This window comes from Anser brachyrhynchus (assembly GCF_964034855.1).
Source record: "Anser brachyrhynchus genome assembly, chromosome: 14".
Classification (NCBI taxonomy): Eukaryota; Metazoa; Chordata; class Aves; order Anseriformes; family Anatidae; genus Anser; species Anser brachyrhynchus.
Window position 1 is genome coordinate 4,910,181 of NC_137709.1, and position 21,442 is coordinate 4,931,622.

At 49.8% G+C, this 21,442-nt stretch overlaps 1 protein-coding gene across 6 annotated transcripts in view; it reads right to left on the reverse strand.

Moving 5' to 3' along the window:
• Positions 1–21,442, reverse strand: part of COL23A1 (collagen type XXIII alpha 1 chain) — a 173,851-nt gene that overhangs the window by 7,219 nt on the left and 145,190 nt on the right. For 3 of the 6 annotated variants that reach the window (XM_080555046.1, XM_080555045.1, XM_080555050.1), the window contains 19 exons: positions 19,380–19,406; positions 17,243–17,269; positions 16,512–16,538; positions 10,326–10,442; positions 9,851–9,886; positions 9,478–9,504; positions 9,024–9,050; positions 7,798–7,842; positions 7,164–7,226; positions 5,856–5,900; positions 5,290–5,367; positions 3,966–4,019; positions 3,147–3,191; positions 2,562–2,651; positions 2,189–2,251; positions 1,453–1,494; positions 906–932; positions 306–377; positions 162–215 (listed from right to left, as the gene is read on the reverse strand). In XM_080555046.1, the coding sequence (XP_080411172.1) occupies positions 162–215; positions 306–377; positions 906–932; positions 1,453–1,494; positions 2,189–2,251; positions 2,562–2,651; positions 3,147–3,191; positions 3,966–4,019; positions 5,290–5,367; positions 5,856–5,900; positions 7,164–7,226; positions 7,798–7,842; positions 9,024–9,050; positions 9,478–9,504; positions 9,851–9,886; positions 10,326–10,442; positions 16,512–16,538; positions 17,243–17,269; positions 19,380–19,406 (966 nt within the window). The remainder of the gene's footprint in view (positions 1–161; positions 216–305; positions 378–905; positions 933–1,452; positions 1,495–2,188; positions 2,252–2,561; positions 2,652–3,146; positions 3,192–3,965; positions 4,020–5,289; positions 5,368–5,855; positions 5,901–7,163; positions 7,227–7,797; positions 7,843–9,023; positions 9,051–9,477; positions 9,505–9,850; positions 9,887–10,325; positions 10,443–16,511; positions 16,539–17,242; positions 17,270–19,379; positions 19,407–21,442) is intronic. The other 3 variants (XM_080555047.1, XM_080555048.1, XM_080555049.1) reach the window with 3 other exon arrangements.

Consider the following 21,442-nt stretch of genomic DNA (forward strand, 5'->3'; position numbering starts at 1 on the left):
CGTGCTGGAGCGAGCGCACAGAGCAGCCCCGCAGGTTCAGGATGGCACCCGTAACCCCTGGCCTTGCTGTGCCGGCAGGACCCACTGTGACAGGGGTTTTACAGCCCCTGTTTTAGGATTGCAACACAATTCCACCTCTCCCATCCCACAGCAGTGATTACCTTCTCTCCTTTGGTACCGGGTAAGCCGATGAGCCCGGGGGCACCAGGGAGACCCTTAAAAAAAGGGAAATAAAACCAGCATTAGGAAAGTTGCTGTAAGGTAGGTTTGTATTGACAGAAGTCAGATATGGGAAGACAACTCACAGCCGGTCCCGGGTCGCCGTGCTCCCCCTTGTCGCCGCTATCCCCCTTTTCTCCCTTGGCACCATCCAAGCCCTGCAGAAATGAAACACTGGCATCAGCCAAGCAACAACCAGGCCTCAGAAATGCCCTCAGGGGAGAAGTTGGTGCTAAAGGTCAGGAAAGCGCCCTAAGGCAGACCAGTGGAAGCATAAAAAAGCCACAGCACCAGCCCAAAATGCAGTTGAGACGAGGACAGCCAAGGACAAGGACATCTCCATCAGCTCACACCCTCGCTGCTGTTAATGTTTTCCTCTTGACCAAACCCTAAGAGAAGCAGTTGAAACTAAGGGTTTCAGCCTGTGGGTTTGGAAACCCAGACTTAAATGTGCTGCAGGCCATCAGGACTCCATAAAGGAAAGCATTTAATATCATAAACCTATTTGGAAGGAAAAATGGCTTATTTTCAAAAACACCAACTGCTGGACAACACAACCGAGGGATGTGTTGTCACAAACAGCGACAAAAAAAAATCAGTCCCCAGAGCTGACAGTCTTTTGTGATCCTGCAAATAATGCACTGGCAGCCTGGAAACAGTGGGTGACATTTAATTTATTGACTTACTTTAGGCCCCTGGATTCCTGGAGGACCCTGCAAGAAAGACAATGGTGCATTTGAAAAGCAGAATTTAAACACAAACCCCCAAAGTTCGCTTCCCAAACCATTTCTCACTAAAGTTACGGGCTGACAACGGCCAAATATTTCTTTTTCAAGACAGGTGGTAGTTTATTTGGTTCTCCTATGTCAGATTGGTGGGAAAAAACTGAAAAGGGCTGAATTGCATAACATGCAGCAATAAGACCCCGAAGAATCAGCTCTGGAGGATATCAGAGCTCTGGTACATCGGTTCAGGACTGTGAGAAAGCTGCGTGGCTGTGAAGCACAACCTTGCTAGAGGCTGACGTGCTCTCCTAAACCAGGTGCTTCTGTCTCTCCAAAGACAGCAGCCACGCTGTAGTTATTCCCTGATTTTTTATTTATTTTTTAATCCTTAAATTCACAGCAGCCCACTGCGGCTAAGCAAAGCACCCTCAGCCTCCTTTCACTAATTGCATGGGGTAAGGAAGCTGCAGCTCTGCTCTATCGCACACTCCGTGTCCCCGAGTCCTACCATGGGGCCAGGCAATCCGGGGGGTCCTGGCTCCGGGATGATCTGCACGAAGGAATTAAACAGCACGTTAACGGGGCTGGGCACGCGGTCGCAGAGAGAAGGCAGGCAGTTTGGGAAGGAAAAGCTCACATGGCCCAGGATCGCTGTAGCCTGCCCTCTGATTTAATAGAGGCAATCCAGATATCTGCTAATCAAAGAGATGCCTGTAGAATTTATGAATAAATGGATCTTAATAAGCACGAGAATCAGACCAGCCTCTGAAATTAGAGGCGTCAGCCACGGTACTCAGTGTATTTGTTAGCTGTGAAATGGATAAAGAGGCTATTTTCCACACAGAGACAAGGAAACAGCCTTTTTGATTAAAAAACACAGAAGAAAACTAGCATTCTCATGTCATTAATAAAAAACGATCAAAACCCACCAACTTTTAAGCAAAAGGCGTGAAAAAAGAACAGTGCAGAAGGCCTATAAAACGGCACAAAGCTCAGCATGCTTTGAGAGCAAAACATAACAATGGCATTCAGTATCTCAACCATCAAAGCAAATCTAAAGCAACTTTGCAGTGCCAAAAAAATTCCCTGATCTTGCTTAATAAATAAGCCCCATTTATAGGCATCTCGAAGCCCTCATGGAGAACAGCCGTTTTCTGCTCCTCTCCACCACACCGACGGACTGCCTGCCTGCCACCTTCACCTGCCCTTGTCCTGGAAGAGGCTTTGTGGTGCCAGTGTCTTACGTGGTTATTCTGCAAACACGGCGATCCAGTGTCTCCTTTGTCTCCTTTTGGCCCATCTGCTCCCTAAAAGATAAGAATTTGGCAGTGATGGTGTTGCATCTTCCAAAAACAAGAAGAGAAAAATGCATTTATCTTCCCCCAAACTCCATCCCTTGCTCAAGCAAAGCTCTGGTTCATTCCTGGGGAGCAGTGCTACCACCTCGTGCCCTCTGAAATCAGCCACTACAGCATCGTTACGTAGGAAAGCTCAGAGCTCTCGCATCCTCCAGCTCCGCTGTGGTGTGGACAAGCCACTGCTCAACTCAGCAAAACCCAGGCACACACCAAGCATTTGCAGAAATCAGTGCATTAAGGCAGCAAGTAGCAGACGTACCGGTGGACCCGATAAGCCCATTTCTCCCGTCTCTCCTTTCTGTCCCGCGATCCCTGTGCTGCCTTGGTCACCCTTAGCTCCTTTGGGACCCTAGAATTTTACAGAAAATAACAATTTGGAGAAAACTGTAAACATGGGTCTTCAAAACAGAAACAAGCAACCCATTTCTGCCTTTCTGCTGTTTTTCATACAGCACCAACTCATGAAAACACGCTTTAACATTAAAACTTGCATATACTGATTTTGCAGACACAGCAGAATTTCCCTTGGCCATAAGCAAGGAATGCAGCAGTTTAGGGTTTGGACGGTTTATGCTGGAATTTGAAACAGTGTCTCATGAACAGCTCACAGAATTAGCCCATTTAACTTGGCAGACGTGGACATGAGCAGCATCTGTGTGCTCAGGGCTGGAGGCATTTAATTCCTGGAGGTGCAGCTGGACACCGTGGGGCAGAGCGCCTGCTCCCGGGGCAGGCTGGGGTTGGCTTTCCACAGGGACGGCCACCATGGGCACGCAGTTAGCTTCTAACTCAGCTCCCAGTGCTCTCCCGCACCGTTTTGCCCGATCCAGCCGTGCCCACCTACCTTTTCGCCATCTAGCCCAGGTGGACCCGGCAGGCCCAGCTCCCCCTGAAGCAACACAAAGGAAGCAGAGCCAACAGTAAATTAAACCAGGAAATGATCCCAGGAAAGCATTTTGAAAGGACATGAGTTGGTCACTTGCATCAACTGCTGCGGTTATCAGTTGAGTGTCGCGAGGCTGAGGAGCCGCAGCGAGGGCCACAGGCAGGGTTTGGTGACACCAGCTTCACCAGCCCAGTGGGACCCGGGATTGGGTTGAGCAGCACCGAAATCCTGCCCCATCCCAACTGCTGACACGTGCTTTTCCACAGATCAAACTTTCTTTTAAGCTATAACTGACTATAGGCTATCGGCAATCAGTGGCAGTGCTCCAGGGACAAGGTGACAGGGCACAGGCCTGTCACGCAGCACGCCGCCATGAGGCAGGAGGGGGGCTCAGCAGGGCCTAAGGCACCCCCAGCCCCACCTCAGGCATCTTCCCCATTTCCTTCTGCTTCCCACATGGTGACAAGTCCCAGAGGGGCTGGGATTTCACCCCTCGGGCATAGGACTGGGAGCGGATCCCTTCCTCTGGCACCTGCCCCTGGAGGAGGCTAAGGATCAGAGAAGGGCAGGCCCAGCTTGGCTGCAGTGTGGAAACGTGCTTTTTCAGCCAGAGGAAGCACTGAGGAACATTTCCTTCACTGCACGCAGTCCCAAATCCCACAGCCACCATCTCCTGCCCTGTTTTTGGAGACCCACGTGCAGTGTGTGCCTCGTTACACGACAGCCGCTAACGAACACGCTCGGAGGCACAGCCTGCGCAGCAGAGGTCGGTCTAACCTTAGGGCCTGGAGCGCCTTGCGGGCCTGGTGGCCCCGGAGGACCCGGCGAACCCTGAAACAGCAAACAAAACAGGCGTGAGCACGACTGCATCGTCCTTAACATGGCACATGGTCACCTCGGTGCCGGAGCAGCTCTGGCAGGGGGTGACAGTGGCCGTCCCTGAGACACGGGGCTGTGCAAAGGCAGGCCTGAAGGCCCCCAGCCCTGAGGATGTTTGTGCAAAGGAAAACACACCCCGAGCCAGCCAGGGGTAACATGCAGCAGGCAAAATGCTTTGGGCTGTAGGTGTGCTCACAACTTTAGGTTTTTCAATTTTTATTTTACTTGTTTGCATTCTGCCCTCTCCAGCCAGCTGGGCTTGGAGGAGCACCATGCTGGAAACGGTGATAACTGGCTGGAGAGGTGCATTTAAACAGGGGAAAGGCAGCAGGAAAGTCTTGCAGCCCTGAGCACGTTGTTCTTCCTCTGCTCTGCTGGGTATGGAGAGCACGAAATGCCTTGGGATGAAGTATTTTGTGACTTCAAGTTACCTCAAATGGCAACCTCATGGCTTCTCAGCTGAAAAACAACCCTGCACCACACCCCCAAGAACCTTTTTTCCTTGACTACATATTCAAACGCTATTACACTTGATCACACTGCAAGTTGCATAAAGCAATCACTTTTCAAAGCTCTGTACCCAGGTACGGTAAGTGTGCAAACACTGGAAACAGGGAGCAAGCAGGAAAACTGCAACGGCAAAGTTAGCTGCGCTCTGTGGCGTGTCCCCAGCAATGTCCACATGCAGCACACGAAAGATCTCCAGCAGAGGGGATCTGCAGACATTTGGGGGAGCCTCTCCAAGGATTTCCATCCACAACCTCCACTCACAGAGCTACATGCCACGCTCCTGTCAGAGCAACCCATGCAGACATCTGGCAAATGGTAATTACCATCACTTTGTGTATCCCTGCAGCCTGTTATAAAACAATTAGGATGGTTCTCAAATGTGTCTGTAATTAAATATTTATTCTATTTGCCTTCTTTCATCCTAATGCGAGCAGCAGCGTGAGGCTTGGTGCTGCTTGCCTGTGGATGCAGGGGCAGGTTAGTGCCTAGGCACTGCTCCCCATCCTCCCATTGCCTTCAGAGAAAGCCAAATTGAGGTGATTTGCAGTAAAAACCACACGCAGGGTGGAATAAACTCTTCCCTCCTGGTTGGGTCTGTGTCAAGACCTCAGGAAGGAGAAGTAGCACAGGGACAGGCAGTGCTCAGCAGCCTTTCAGCCCCTTCCCTTCCCATTACCCTGCAGGAATCAGCACGCCCTGCTGCGGTGCTCACCTTGAGTGCGTCCAGGATCCGGCCATCATAGTCGATCACGACGGTGTCGCCCTGTTCCCCCTTCAGGCCAGGGGGACCCTGCAATGAGGGATGAACCCTGTTTAGTTTTTGCAACACCTGAGAAGCAGGCAGCATGACAGCAAGGACCCCAAACGTAGGTGCCTGGGGGATTATCACCTTACAGACACCAATTTAATCAGTTCTTAGACTGACAGCTGTAACTGTCATCCAACCGAGCTTCAACAGCCTATAAATGTATGTAACTGAGAAGTGCATCAACATTATTATTTGAGTACCCCTATTCACAGCTTCCATCTTCCAAAAAGTCACAGGATGGTCGCACTGATAAGAAAATGGGACTTTACTGTATTTTCCAGTGCCATCTTCAGTGGCAGTATTTGGTATCTACATAATGATTTGTTTAAATATGCACCATCTGTATTTTCTAACACAGAATCGATCCTTACATTATTCAACGTGTTAAGCAGAAACAGGAGGTGGGGAAGAGCTTGGGTTAAGGCAAATACACAACACAGAACAGAAAAAAAAATCCTGAACGTCCATACCCGTGGTCCGATGGAGCCAATTCCACCCTTCTCGCCAGGTTCACCCTGAAAATCAAAATCATATTTTTGATTCAGAGACACCAAGGAAAATATGGAATATTTATCTTAAAATTACTGTAACTGCATGAGATGCCAATATGTGTTTTAGATTAAAAAAGAAAAAAAAAAAGTACAACACCAACAAGGAACTGCTGCTCCCAGGAAAAAAAAAAAAAAGAAAGCACAACAAAGAAACTAAAACCAGATTTGACTTCAGAGCAAATATATTTTGTAAAACAACCTTAGTGTGAGCTAGCTGACAGTAGGAACACATCTCAAGGTGCAGGGAGCCGAGTGCCCCGTGGCTGCGATGTGCCGTGCCATCGCACAGCCCCGCTTTCTGCTTCCAGTGGGCCAAGCTCCGTCTCTTTCCGCTGCAGTTTCTGTTGCTTTAGGCTGAATTTTGTGTGTGGAAAGCTTCAGCTGACACATTTAAACCATTTCTGAGGGCAAGTTTAAGGAAAAAATCTGTGCCAATTTTTTTTTTTTGAAAGTTGGGAGGTTTTGTAAAGCTGAAATGCATTCAGGAAGGCACTGTTTGCCATACCCATGGAAATCTATACATTGGTCAAATTAAAGTCTTCAAAAAAGTAAAATATAAAAATCAAATGTATAAACACAAAGATTCTTCATAGGAAAAAATAATTTTGGTGGATCCTGGGGGGAACAAACAAGCACTGGTACTACATTTTTTAGAAAAAAATGGCTACGGGTCATCCAAGCCTGCATTTCTTCATCCTATATGGTCTCGTGCCTAACAAGGAGCCATGGCTCTTTGATACAGAAAGCACAACTGGGTATAGATCCGACTAAATAAGAAGCAGCTGGGGGGGGATAGTGGCTCATGAACGCTGTCCATGTTATATCATCACCACTTAACATATCAAGACTGTCTTAGTTCATTTCTTTGCAGCTACGGAGATAAGTAGAACAGTAAGGCACATAAGCACTCTCAACTTTGAAGCGATACCACAACAATCGATACACGAAGATCAAAATGCGATCAGAGATTTAGCTGTCTTGGGAAAGAGAGGCCACTCAATGGAAAACATTCAGGGAGATGAGTTTTAAAAACTCTCATATCCATGTCCAGCTTTCATTAAGCCGCCAGGAGAAGGTAAAATACTGCTCAAAACCCCCCTGGTTTGTTTCATTTTTGGCATTTTATGAGGCTTTTAGAAAGTAAAGGCTTATAACACCTACTCAGCTGAAATATGCTGCCTCAACAGCGCTGCGCCCAGCTTCCCCGATGGACTGGTATTTATTTACCTTGGGTCCTGGCGCGCCGTCCGTGCCATTCTCTCCCTTCGGACCTGTGCTTCCTTTTTCCCCCTGAAAGGAAGACAATTTAGGTGAATGGTATAGGGGTGGGGTGGAGAACAGATTTCTCCAGGTTGTAGCGTTCTTGCTTTGCGTTTACTTTTACGTGCATGAGTGAGCAAAGTTCTGCTTTTAGCCTAAAATGTGTCACGTTACCTATGTGCCAAAAGGGGGATTTTCAAGATAAAATGAAGCTTTCAGCCTTAGCAGTTTGGCTGCGGGTGGTACGTTGAGCTGCAAAGTTAGCCCCAAAACTGCAGTGTCAGGAGGCTCCTCCCAGCCCGAACACCCGCTCTGGGCCACCACCAGCAACGCTGTTTGAATTATTTCTGCAAGAGGAGGCTCTCCATGGCGATTCTCTGCAACAGCCAACAAGTTGCAAACTCAAGGCTTTCTGGGCTGAGCTACCAAGGCAGAGGGAGGGGTTATACATTTCTTTTTGAGCTTTTTATTCTTTTTCCACGTTCAGGCAGAATTGCACTTCTCAGCCTGCCCCAACCATGATGCTGTGCCAACAAGAAAACTGGAGAGCAAAAGATGCTGCCAAGCACGTACATTAGATAGACAACAAGCAGAAACCTACCTTAGAGCCCGTAAGTCCTGGTTCCCCTGGGATGCCATCATCACCCTGATGAGACAAAGCATATAAAGTGAAACACAAAGAGCTCGTACACATACCATCGGGATCCAACACTTCATTCAACCCCATCGAGCCTTGGGCAGACCTGAGACCCACTCGGGTTTGCAGGAGGCCATGGGAAGGCAGTAGCACAGAGCCTGGGAGGCCGCAATGCGGTCTTCTGCTCCCTCCCAGCTCTGCCCCTGCCTCCTCTGCTCCTCAGGATGAGGCTTGGCCATGGGGCACTGCGCTGTTTACAGTGGCCCTGGGGAAGGTGTTCTCACACCTTTAATAGGAGTCCAGTATTTAATCCATTTAGGGTTTGGGGGAGCCTCGTTGATCTCCTAAAGGCCTCCTGCAAGCTACCACCCATCCTCACAACTTCACTGCAAGCACCAGCATACTGGGAGGAGATTTTCTGGGTTTCATGTGTCATATTTCATTGTTTCCCTGAAATAAAACTGCCCCGTAGGTGCTCAAGAGATTAATTTTGCTGGACAGATATCAAAAACGTTAAGGAAATTCTGGTCTGCAAAACACATATGGCCATGTCTGTTTTGGGGCAAGGCAGAGAGAGGGAAGGGCTGGGCCCTGTCAGCACTTTGGTTTCTGCTGAAGGCAATGATTTATTCACTTCTCGATGGTGCCAACAGCAGAAAACGTGGACAGCTTGGCCACGTGCATCTCCTGCAGCGCTCAACACCCCAGCCACACAAAGCATCTATCCTTCAGAGCGTGGGAAATCCCTCTCCTGCCCATGAGTAGCGACCACACCGAGATTGTGTGCGGCCATGCCTCACCATGGGCCCTCCCAGGAAACTCAGCCACCACAGGGCCTTTTGGGAGGTAATGTCCTCCAAAAGCTTCTCAGTTGAGCTTGAATTATTTGAGTGAAAGGGTTCAGACCTACTGCTTTGTTTGGCATTTGCTATTTCATTCTTTGTCTATTGGGCAGATGTGATTGCAGCTTCTGGCCTGTTTGTCATAATGAAAGCCATGCTGAAGGCACAAGAGCATCTGTGCTTTGGGGTCATGGAGTCGTAGCTCTTTGTGGAGCACGTGCGAGAAACCCTAGGGAATGCCAGCACTGGGCCATTACAGGCAGCCGCGGCTACGGCTTCCCCTTTGGCCTCTGGAAGTGGTTTCCCCAAGCTAGCGCTGAACAAAGCAAAGAAAAATTACTGTTTTACCTTCTTCCCTTGCATGCCAGGCTCACCCTTCAACAGGAACAGAGAAAATAAAGACGATTAGGGAAATAACAGAATAAAAGACCAATCATACTGATACTCAAAGCTAATTGTGAAGTTAAAATACTTGGCTTGTGTCGATCTGTGTCATCCCTCCAAAACACAAGAAAGCACATTGCTACAGCATGCTGACTTCCAACCCCGCCCAGCTCCTTCCAGCCCCCCTCATTTCAAGATTTTAACACGGGCAGTGACTGCACTTTTTGTGTAGGTGACACGTTGATACAGACGTCTGCAGCTCCAAGGCAATGGCTAGCTCGATACCTCAGAAATTCTGTATCTGGTCAATATGGATGAGAGCAATTCCAGTGTGAAATACATATGTTCATTCCCTCCCCACCATGCTGAAATATTTCAAGAATTCTTGTTAAAATTAGACAGATAGCTTACTACCCACCTTTGGCCCTGGGGGTCCCCTGGCGCCCTGTTGAATGTAGAAGGGGTTGGTTATACTTATTTGACAATAGGGCGAGACAGGATAAAAACATTTCCAAGAGTATTTTAATCCCCATGAAAAAAATGACACAGATGCCGATTTCCCATCTTCCCTTATAAATACAGCTGTAAGTTCTTTGTGCTCCCAGCAGTAATAAATACTTTCTTACATGTGCACTCTATGTATAATTTTGGCGTCGATAAGCAATGGCACGTAACTGATTACTGCAGGGAGCTAAAGGCTGAGGCACAGCATGCAGGGTGAGGGGCACGTACACCGGGCTCGCCCCAGTGCTCTGGGCAGTGCAACGCTAACGCTTCTGGGCAATACTAACCATGAGGCCATCCTCTCCCGGGTCGCCTTTAAAACCCTGCAAAAAACCAAAAAAGATGACATCGAAACCATCACGCCTCATTCTCCAAAATGCCAAATTTTGGCATTCTCCAAATGCCAAAAAGGACGTTCAACAGCATTGCGTTTCAGCCTATTTCTTTATTATATGAATTGCCAGTGATCTGGAGATTCGCAATAGGTTTTCCGAAGGGAAGAGATCTCCTCTGGGCTCTCTGAGTTACAGCCAGCGGCCACAGACACACACTCCAGCTCCAACCCACTGCTCTGAAGCTGAAGATGGAAACCCCTCCTGCTGCCTCACCCCATGCCCCAAAGCTTCACGGTGTGAGCAGCCACCAGAGCTAGACAGCAGGTGGGATGGCAGCACCAGGGAAGGGGATGCCCCGTCACCATCCTCTCCCTCACTGGGGTGGGGACCACCCGGTATGTGCACGCTGCACATCTCTGGTCCTTACAGGGGGGCCTGGAGGTCCTCTTGGGCCATCCTTTCCTGTGTCACCAGGAGGCCCCCGGGCACCTGGGGGTCCTGGCGGACCAGGGGGGCCAGTGGCTCCTTCTCGACCTTGATCGCCCTGGAAGAAGTTCACACAGACATGGTGAGACGAAGTGGCGTGAACAAGCCCGGCAGCTTGACATTGGCGTGGGGTGCCCTCAACACATGCACTGCATCCCTGGGCCACAGGCACTCTCCTGGCCCCCACCATCCCGGGGGTTAAGCTGCCAATGCAGGAGGCTGGGAGCAAGCTCGCAGCTGCTTCGAGCCCTTGGTTCCTTAACCAGGATTTTGCTCAACGCCTTCTAACGAGGTTTTATCTCATTAAGCCCTTGCCCAGCGACCATCTGCATGGAGACCACCAATTCAACGTACCCAGAAATAACCCAAACCCAAGGACATGCTGGCACAGAGCATGCACACACATCCATAGCTTAGTGGACCACACCAAAAAAAAAAGCCACACACAAAAAAGCAGCACTTAGTATACTTTAAATACAGCCGTGGTCATACATTAACATCCAGCTTAGCTCACACCCTACTGGGATGCAAAGAAAAAAAGCAGCAGTCATCTCCTGGTGATTGCAGGGGCTTGCTACGTGCCGTGCGGGATGGGAGCACCACGAGGGGCTTCGCTGCCCGGTTATCGGCTCCCGACCCACCGCCGGCTGCCACAGCCCAGCCCCAGAGCTGGGGCCGGGCACATCCAACATGTGGCTACACAATGCAAATCCTCACGAAAAGGCCGTCTCGTAAATCTTTTAGCAACATCTGGATGGGTTACCACCGAGGCAGCAACAGGACTGCATTTAATATGTGGTCCGCCCTCAAATCAGGGACAAGTGTGGGATTTTCAGAAGTCCTTAAGTGACTTAACAGCACAAATCCCACCGCCTTTCAACAAGATCCATGCTCCTAAATCGCTTACATAATTTTTAAAAAATCCTATTGCAAATCCTGAAAACTGCATCCAATTATGTCAACTCAAAGAGTCTCCCACTGAATTTTGCCTAATTAAAAAGTCACATTTAGAATATGAGGATTTAGACAAGTACATTTTAATGCGTTTTATAATACCGGCATTGCTCTTTGTCCCATGAACATTCATGGGACTTGTTGCTTGATCCTCGCTTCCAACAAAGGGCCCAATGCTGAAAACCCACGGCTTTTACATCTCCTTGCTTTGCCAAAACTCCCCATAAGTCCTAACAGGGTTCACCGAGGGTGCTCCTAACAAGAACCTGAGTGTAGCTCGTGGCAGTGACAATGTGAAATAGCAAGAGTGCACGATCAGCCAGCAAGAAGGAACAAAAGCAGCTCAAAGAACCACAGCAAACCAGAGGGGGCAGATTCAATACGTGTACCTTGAGCACTCGCCGGCTAAAGACAAGCTGATCGTTAGCCAGAAATCCGTGATTGAGGCGGGGAAAAACCATCTAGCCCAGCGAAGTGGAAGGCAGAAGAGGAAAGAGCAAGAATTTAAGATGCAAGCACAGCAGAAAGAGTGAGTTTGATAGACCATAAAAATACATAACAATTTCTCTCTGGTAATTAATTGATATGCAAGGAGGAAGAGATCTAGGTAGACAACCCTGGTGGTTTTAACCTTCTGGATGCCCTGGAGGCTCAGCAGGCAGCAAGGAGGCACAGGGAAACAAATATCTTTTCATGATTTTACGGCACAATAGGACATTCAAGGCTGCTGGGGTACGGAGGATTCCCCACCGCAGGGATTTTCTGCAGAATGCAGAGCATTTTTCCAGTAATACCCACAGGGGATATATCCCAGCATTTCTCCTGAGACCAAATATTATATTTTTTTTCCAAGGCTAAAACAAATACTGATGTATTCCCCAGCCTGCGAAGCACAGATAAATCTCTCAGATTTATATGATGCAAAAACAATGTATTCAGACCATGTCAGTAGTCATTGCTATTGTCTTTTAGCCTTCCCACTTATCTATCAAGAGAGGAGCAGTAGGAGGATTCCTTTCTCAGGATGTTTCTTGCTTGCTCCCTTCCCTCCAACCATCCCCACGTGCATCCACAGAAGGACTTGCAAGAGGAAAGCCCAAGGGATGGAGCGAAGCCACCTGGGAGCAGAGAGCACGTCCTCCAGGAACATTTTGGAAGGTTTATAAGGAAAGGAACCCTTGTCCAAATTGCCAAGAGATTTGACCTTTTGGCTAGATGTTTAAAATAACAAACGCAATCAGGGGCTCAGCACCCTGTAGGCAAGCCCACCTCCTGCCCAGCCTCAGGACAGCTTTGCAGGTACACACGGGTACTCTGACCGCATCCGTACGTTTCTGCATTGACTGTCGTGGTGAACTCTGCAGGATGCTTTACTGGCTGAGCTCTCATCTGCAGCCTGAGCTCAGCAAGCACCTTTGCTTTTGTACAAAGAGAAAAAGCTACTTTTCCACTTTCCACCTGCAGCCTGACACCAGCCCCCAGCCGTACAGCCACTCCAGCCATGCGGCCATCCAGCGTTTAACCCTGCAGCAGCTCAGCATGGAGGCTGATGTTACTGGTATGTTACTGGTGGCCCTGGCCACCGAGTGGGAGAGCACCGCATGGGCTGCTGGAGACGAGAGCTTTTCTCTGCGGCCAGCAGCTGTGGAGGCACAGGGAACAAAAGCTGGAGAACCAACAGGCTCTGGCCACTTTGGCCACCAGGTCAAATGCAGAGCAGCTGAACTGTGAGCCAAGCCACTGTCACCCAAGCCACCACCAGCCCAGCTGCTACCTCCCAGCAGGAAAGTGCCCGAGATGTTTTTGGCAAAGCTCACGAGTCTTCCCTTAACTTTTTCTTAACCTGACCTCCTCCAGCAACTCCCACCATGGTGTCTCCTCTGCTGCCAGAAGACGTACCTGCGCTCCTTCAAAACATGCAAGGACAAGGACAAGTGAAAGCCCCTTTCCCCTCTCAAGAGACTGAATTTGATGCTGCTACCACACGCACTGCACATCCGCTAGCCCAGATGTGCAAACGTTCATCAGTCTCATCCTTTGTCTAAATACCTGAATTGTCGGTAAGAGCAGCATTAACCAAGTCAGGGTAATAAATCCAGAGTGGTCACCCCGAAGGCAGCTCAGAGAATGAGTCTGGATTATAAAAACTGACCTTTTAGAGGTGTAAGGATATGTTTAAGAGCAAAATACCAGCCTGAATAGAAGGGCACAGCGGTCCCAGCCTCAGCAGCATCCTTGCTTTGGTTCCCCCTTTCCTCCCCAGAGCAGAGAGGACATCTGCTCTTGGTTTCACCCATGGGCATTGTGCCAGCGTGTTGGGTACACTCACATGTTCACTTTCCACCCTGGTCAGCTGTGGCCGTGCAGCAGCCTCATAGGACCCTCTGCAAGCCCAGAAATGCACAGTACCTAAGACAGCCCAATGCCAACTGCTCCCTCAGGTCTCCCAGAATCACCCTCCAACATCTGCATGAGGCACACTCACGTGTGCAATAATTTTGGGTTTTGTCCCTGCTGGTGGCAGGTGTTAATTAGGGACAGAAACAGAAGCAGCCCAGACACCAATGCATTCAGCAGCTAATTCCTAATTGCCCTCATCTCCCTTCCATTGCCTGTGGTCCCTCCGAAAACATGCCAAGTGCTATTCGTTAATCTATCATTCCTAATGATAATATTAGTGTTCACTGACACACGCTATCCCGACTCCATCTCCCCTAGCCATGCACATTTAGGAGCGAGGCAGCACTGGATGTATTCACAGTTATTTATCTTCCCGTTGATTTGATGACTTGCTGTGACATCTTTCAAAATCAGCTAAACAAAGCTACCACCGAAACTTGAGGAAGAAGATAGATTAAATTAAGAAATAAAAAATAATCTGGGCCAGATGGTATTGAGAAGCTTCATATCCAATCCAACCCGGAATGTCTGGAGACATAAAGGAAGCTGTTTTCACAGCCAGGCGCTGTTTGTTAGACCTACTCGTTCGGGGCTCTGCCAGGCTTGTTTCTCCTCTTTTCCTCCCAAGTTGTTTGTGAGACTTTTTATTATTCTTGTGCAAAGAGGCATGAACACATAAAAAAAGTAAAACAAAAGTAAAACACAATCTGGACAAATGCAGATCAGGAGAAAAAAGCACATATTTTTATCGGTAGATTAAAAAGCAGGACAAACGTTACCTTGGGAGCCGACACCTGTATGTCTGCAGGTCCAGACCGAGCCTCTCCCCCGACACCTCCTGCAGCAGGGCTGGGAGCTGCGGGCAGGAGGTGGGCTCCCGAGTCACCCGGCAGCACGAACCGTGGGAGCTTTGAAGCCTGGCGAGCATCTCCTCCGGCACCATGCAAATCACCAGCCCTGCATGGTGCCCTCTCCCACAGAAGTTATCCACAGCTCCGGCCAAGGAGTAAAAACTCACGCCCTCGCGCAGCTGAATCACCTCTTAAAGCCTTTTCTGAGTACGTGGGTGGGCACTTGCAAGGCTGAGACCATACACCGAGACCCTCCGCAGCCAGGCGGGGAATAAATCTGTCCGAGGAATTTTAGGGGCTCTCAAAGCCCGAGGGTGACAGTTCCAGATGCACCCAAGGAGCTGCTTCAGAAAATGGAAAACTTCAAAAAGTCACTTAACAGCCTCTAGGGGAAAACGAGAAATGACTCTGAGGCATTTCTGGCCATTAACCACTGAGGTCCCGGCTGCATTTCTGCCAATGCCATTGAAAGCCACCAGCCAGCTCTTGGGTGCCTCCAGCTCCAGCAGAACCTGCGCACCAGAGCACCTCGGCATGCAGGGGACTAAATTATCTGAAGTTTCTTGCCTTTTAAGCATAGACCGGCAGTATCTAAGAAGTGATCACGTCCTACACCGCACAGGCCACCACTGCTCACTGAAATACACATTGGCATATGACCCCAGTGTTCAGCCTTCCCAGCGTCCAACAGATCCCCCAAACAATGAAACAAAAACAAAGCAAAACAGCCCACTGATGATCATTATTTGTTCTTCCCAAATCACAGCACGGGAAGGGGACGGATCGCTCTGCCTTCCTCAACAGGTCCCACGGCTGCTCAGCCTGGGCAAAGGCAGTCGTTCACCAGGGGCACGAGACACGTCCATCAGACAAGTCCCATCCTGGGGCTGGACAGGGTGGCCCTAATTCTCTCCTGTGCCTTGGGAGCCTGACTCAGGTCCAGTTTTGGTGTGATGATGGTGGCTGGGATTTATTCATCCACTTCCCACGTGCAGATTAAGATCTCCTTGCACACAGTGCACGAATTAACAGATCAGTTTCACGCCTCTGTTTGAGGCAATCGTACCATAGGAGGGACATGCTATTTGCTGAAGAGTTTGAGCGCTGGGGTTTTCCTCAGCATTCAGAGCATTTCTCCCCTGTGGGTTTCTGTGGGTACAGGAGCACTGGCTCAGCCTGAACCCCGCCACACCACCAGCATCGCCTCGGGACCCCCAGGGCTGTGTGCCAAAAGCTCCTGTCTCATCCCAGCGTGGGACACTCGGTGCTAACGCTGCCATCGCCAGCAGCAATGGTGTCACAGAGGGGGCTGCGGGACAGACGCATCCCGCACACACCTCGCAGGGACCCACTCTGCTGTGTTGGGTAAATCTCAGCTTCATGCGTCCCCATGAGAGCCATTTGCACAAAGCTCCGTTAATGTCTATGTTATAACAGTTTTCCCTCATCACCTAGTCACTTAAAAACCTTTATTTTCAAAGGCGGACAAGACGTTGTCTGCGTCTCACCGTGCTGTCAGCTGGAGAGGACAAACCTCCGTCCTGCACAGCGCTGTGCGGGCCCTGCCTTGGGACGCTGTTCTTACTGCAGCACGCTGGCACTCCAATGCCCACGGAAAAGGAGCACAGCTTCAAGAGAAGCATGGAGTTTGTCTCTGACACTGGAAGAGGGAATAAGGGGTAGGAAAGCCCAGTAACCTTGAAACCGATAAAGAGGTACCTGAAGATCTTCAACTCTTGTTTCCCCATGTTCACAGTTAGAAAAACCACCAAAGCAAAGAGCTCCGATGGCAAAGTAAAACATTTCCAGAACTGTTACCATGCCCCAGTTTGCAGGGACAAAGTAGCATGAAGCCTTGATGTGTGTGGTGACCAAGCCCAAGCACATTTTAGAGTAAAACAACATGCCGTGTCACTACTTACCCTTGGGCCGATGTCCCCTGCTTCACCCTGCACGTCAGGCAAAACAGCAAGGGTCAGCCATTAGAGTTCAAATTTCAAACGCAAAGGACCAAACGCAGGGGCAGCTGGACGAGGGAGCAGCACACAAGGGAAGTGGGAAGAGTCCTATTGCTTAACATATTCAAAACCAGGGAGGAGAAGGCTTCGAGACAACACAATAGGGAAAGATTCTGCCCTGGCAGGCGATGAAACAGATAATAAATCTGAAATAGCAGATTGTTTCCAACTCCAAGGCTCCCCTAGCAACTGCTTATGTCCTACATATGCAGGGACTAACATCACTTTCAGTACAGCGATGAGCTTCTCTGACTGCTCAAATTTCACGGGAGGATGTCGTGCAAACAGAGCGATGGAGCCCGCAGCCTTTCAGCTCCCTTGCTCTTGGAGGGAAAGCAAGAGGAGAGCTGTATGCCACTCCCCTACCCCTTGAGCAGTTAACCGCAAACCCTGCAGCTTGGACAAGCTTTAAGGCCATGTTTCTTCCTCCTAGATCTCTGCAGCTCCTTCTGCCCTCCCCTTCCTGGGGCTCTTCTGAAAGCAACCCAGGAACCTGCTGTCACGGCTCCGCGTCCCAACCAAACACAGCGGCGATGCCATGCCGGCATACTGGGGCAACCCGAACTCAGAGAATCGCAGGAGAATAAGGGCATACAGCTGGTTTCTGAACAACCACATGCTACTGCAGTCTTTACCTTTTCCCCTTTTGGTCCTGGAGGTCCCTGGAAAAACATAAGAAGGTGTGACAATTAAGGACCAGCAGAATCATCAATACACATGCCCTTAGCCCAACATCAAAACCAAGGAGACTGCAAGAATTCACCACCCTGAGCCATGTTACTATTACTCTAAGTCATACACTGCTTCATACGACCAGGGCACTGCTGGGAAGCAGCGAGGAGGCTGTGCCTGCTCGTGCCGGGACCAGGGACCAGAGGAGGACAGGGGCAGAGCAGGCAGTGTGACAGCCGCTTGCGAACACGTGATGCTGAAGAGATGCGAGACATTTCTTGAAGTATTAAATCACTTCTGGAAAAACACATGCTCAGCATATCATTACAACAATTATACATCTGTTTGAAATAAACAAGGAGGATAGGCTGCTTTCTTTGGCCTATTTGCTGAAGACATAAGTCATATTCCCTCCACACAGCTTTCTGTACGACAGGCAGACAGAGACACGCTGCAGTCCCAAAGAGAAGCCGCGGGGCCAGGCTTTGATGTGCCTGCTCTGCATCCTTCAGGCACAAAAACATCGAGTCTCGGTTCAGGCCAGCCCATGGTGCTCACCAAAGCAGGAGCAGTACAAGGCAGCATGGGAAGGAGGCAGGTCAGCAGCATCTGCAGCCCTGCACAGCATCCCTCCTGCTGGCAATTTGGCTCTGAGCAAGCCTGCTGGCCCCTTGCTCTCATGGAAGAGATCGCAAGCAGTCTGGTTTGAGTTTGGATGTTTGATAAGTTTGCTTTTACATTCAGATTCTCCCTGTTTCTCACCCAGGGGTCTTGCTTCTGGCCCAACGTGCACGACTTCAGCCATTTGCATCCTCGTTGGTGCAAGAGCACGGTGCTGAGGCTTGCATCACGGCCAGTACGGGGTTCTGCTAGTTCAAAGCCAAGCCGTGGGGGCAGTGGTGGGAGCTGCCCTTCCAGCCTCTCCCCTCCCTGCCAGTGCCTTTTTTCTACATTTTTCTTTTCATTCACATTTACCACCTTCAAGTATAGGATAAAAAAACAGGATAAAAAGCAACCTCTGCTATTACAAAACAACGTACAGCTATAACAAAATGCTCTCTAGCTGGCTAAAAATAAGTACCCGGAATAACTTTTCAATTGCAAAGACCGACTGACTTCTGCCCACTTTGGAAAAACAAACAAACAAAACAACAACAACAAAAAACAACACGATTAGTTGAGGACCAAAGCTTGAAAAGATTTCAAATGGTGCCCTCTAGTGAACGTGGAATAAAGTGGGACTGGGAAACAAAACACCAGAGGTAGCCACGAGCTCCCGCAGCAACGATCTGCCTGAAGCATTCAGCGCTGGCCAGCTTTCTGCCAACAAAAGTCAACAAGGCTGTTTCTGTGAAAGCAGCGAGAAAAGAAAGGAGCACCTGAGCTTCCAAAGGGCTTCTGAGCAACAAAAAAGTCAAGAAAACAGCTCAGGAAACGAAGCCCAGGACGCTCCAGAAAGCACTGCATCACACGGTGCCAGGGAAGCTCGCCCCTCACTTGAGTGCTGCCTGCCCGCGCTCCTGTGGGGCTGAATAAAGGCAGCGTGGAAATGATTCTTGCCGTGACACCTCTGTGTGCTGCCAGCAGCCCGTGGCCAACGTCACTGGTTTGCTTCTTCCAAGTAGCTAGGGCAGTCTGTTTCCCACACTCGGTGCGTGGCCCACGGGAGGACGAGCCACAGCCAAGAGGAGCCGTGAAGCTCGTCCCACCTCTGGCTCCAGCAGAGCACAGGAGATCTGTGGCCAAGCCTACTTCAGCCTGTCACCCCCAGCCACCAGCACTCAAAAAAGACTCAAACTTGCAGATTTCCAAATCTGCTCTTTGGACAAAAGACACTCAAACTTGCGGATTCCCAAATCCACTTTACCTTCAATAGTGGCATTACCCCCCCTGTGCAAAGGGACTGTGTTCCACCCCTGCTTGGGGTTTAAACTTGCACAAGTTTCAGACCACAGACTAATTTTTCTAAATGCAGTCTTTCCAATAAACAGTTATATGTATAGAAAATATTTAGATTTGGATTATATTTGAGAATCTGTCCAGCCATTGCAGAGCAGCACAAATAAAGACACGACACATTTGGCACTTGGTGCTACTTACTGGTTTGCCATCCAAGCCAAGGGGCCCCTGAAAAGGGAAGGAAAAGACAGCATTATAAAAAAATAAAATTAAAGACCAACAATATACAAACACAGCAATATCAGTCGTGCTCTGAAAGAGGCTCTAGATGCATACAGTACAATCTTTGGCTACGTTACTTGTATACCTAATCCTTCATGCACGCGGTCCAGCAAGAAGGTTGTCAGAAGCCGAGTAAGAGGCGACAATGTGCAGAGCACGAAGAGGCGTGAAAGGAAGCGACAGGGTTAGTGACAGGGACAGGGACGCTGCTCTGGCACAGCACTTGGGACTGCCTCAGGACTGTGAGGACTGAGAGTACACACACCTGGTTTGGTTAAAGCGAGGGGTGGCTGGGAGCAATTCGTAGCCGCCTCGGAGCTGAACTGGTTGGTTTCTGAACAGGACTTGCTAAAACCCTTCTGCGCTCCATGGGCAGCAGCTGTCGCCCCCAAACCACGCTGGTAAGTCTCTCTGAGGGGATGGGATGTCTCGCTGGAGGGGAAGGAAGGGTGCACCTATCCCACAGGCCGATACCTACGTGCTTTGCTCATCTGCAGCGACACGAGGCTGGAAACACGCCTGTATTTGTGGGGCCGAGCACTGAGCTACCCCAGCTCTCCCCCTGGTCTCCCTTTTTTAGGGTAGCTGCAGGAGCGCGCGGTAAATCCCCGCGGTAAGAGACTATTACCCCGTCGTTCCAGGCACGCGGTCCTCGATTAACACAAAGCTGCTGAATGTCTCGTGTCGTAGGAAGCCTTCTCATGAGAAAGGATGGATGTGGGGAGAGGAAGAGCAGGTGCTCTAATGCCCACGGACAAACAGAGGCAGCTACCCTGCCGCCAGCTGGGGCTGCGCAGAGCCAGGCGGGGATGAGGAGAAGCAGCACAAAAGCTGTGGTAGATCCTAGGAGAATGGCATTTCCCAATCCACTGCCTGCAGCCTAGGAACTTAAACCCATTCCTCATTTAAATCCAGAGAGGACTCAGCCCTGCAAATGTTTCCCAAAGAGATATGGACTGATGGCCGTGGGTCCGCACGGCACTGGGCCTCCTGCTTCCACCCCAAATTTCCAGCCCAGGCTGATGTGTGTGGCTAGGTGAGGACACGCTCGAGAGGGAGCCGAGGGGCTGTGCCAAATCTCTGGGCAGCACAGCCCGGCCTTCTGTCATCCCAAACACCAGCCCAGCGTCGCTGTCCTCTCTGCCTACCGTGAGCACGAGGGCTGTGCTTGTGAAAGGGAGCCTGGAGGTTAGCACATCCCACACCTGCACGCGCGTGGGCATCTTCACAGCTTGCTCTACAAACGTGCTGGGCTCACGTCTCCTCCCGCATGGAGGACTTGTCTTCTGTAAGTCTTAGGGGACTGTTTAGGGTGAACCTTCTTTTAATTTAGCTTAAATCTATGATGCTGAAATGGAGAAAAAAGAGAAAAAAAAAAAAGATGTTGGCAAGAGGACCCTAAGGGCTGCCTTAAAATAGCATCCTTCCAGCTCCCAGCTCCAGCCATCAGTAAGGAATAAATCAGTCTGCGGCAGCCGTGTGGCTGGGCTTGGGATATAAACCCTGGGATGTGCACAGCTCGATTGGGATAGAGGCAAAGCCAGAGGACCGAGAGGACGGGGGAGCTGGATGAAAGACATTCACCTGAAAATAACAGGGCTTCCTGTATGCACAACATTTCTGAATTTACCAAACGTAGATTATATTATTTACATGATGTGTGTTATTTCTTAAGAGGGACTACCAGTGAACAACTGCTACATAGCATTAATGAAAGTTACAGGTGAATGCAGTCATGTCCATCAACACAAAGGCTTTATGTGCAAATACACAGCTCAGCCAAACTACTCCTGCCCCAACAAACGCCCCTCCATACTTCACCTTACCACGTTTCTTTACATCATAACACTTGGGCAAGGCATCGGGTCCACCAAGTTTATTTCCCGAAACTAAGGCTGCTGGAGATGATTCACCTGAAACAGCCATTTGGTGATCTCCAGAGGAAAAAGCTGGGACCTGAGCAAGGAACCCCCAGGATGTCC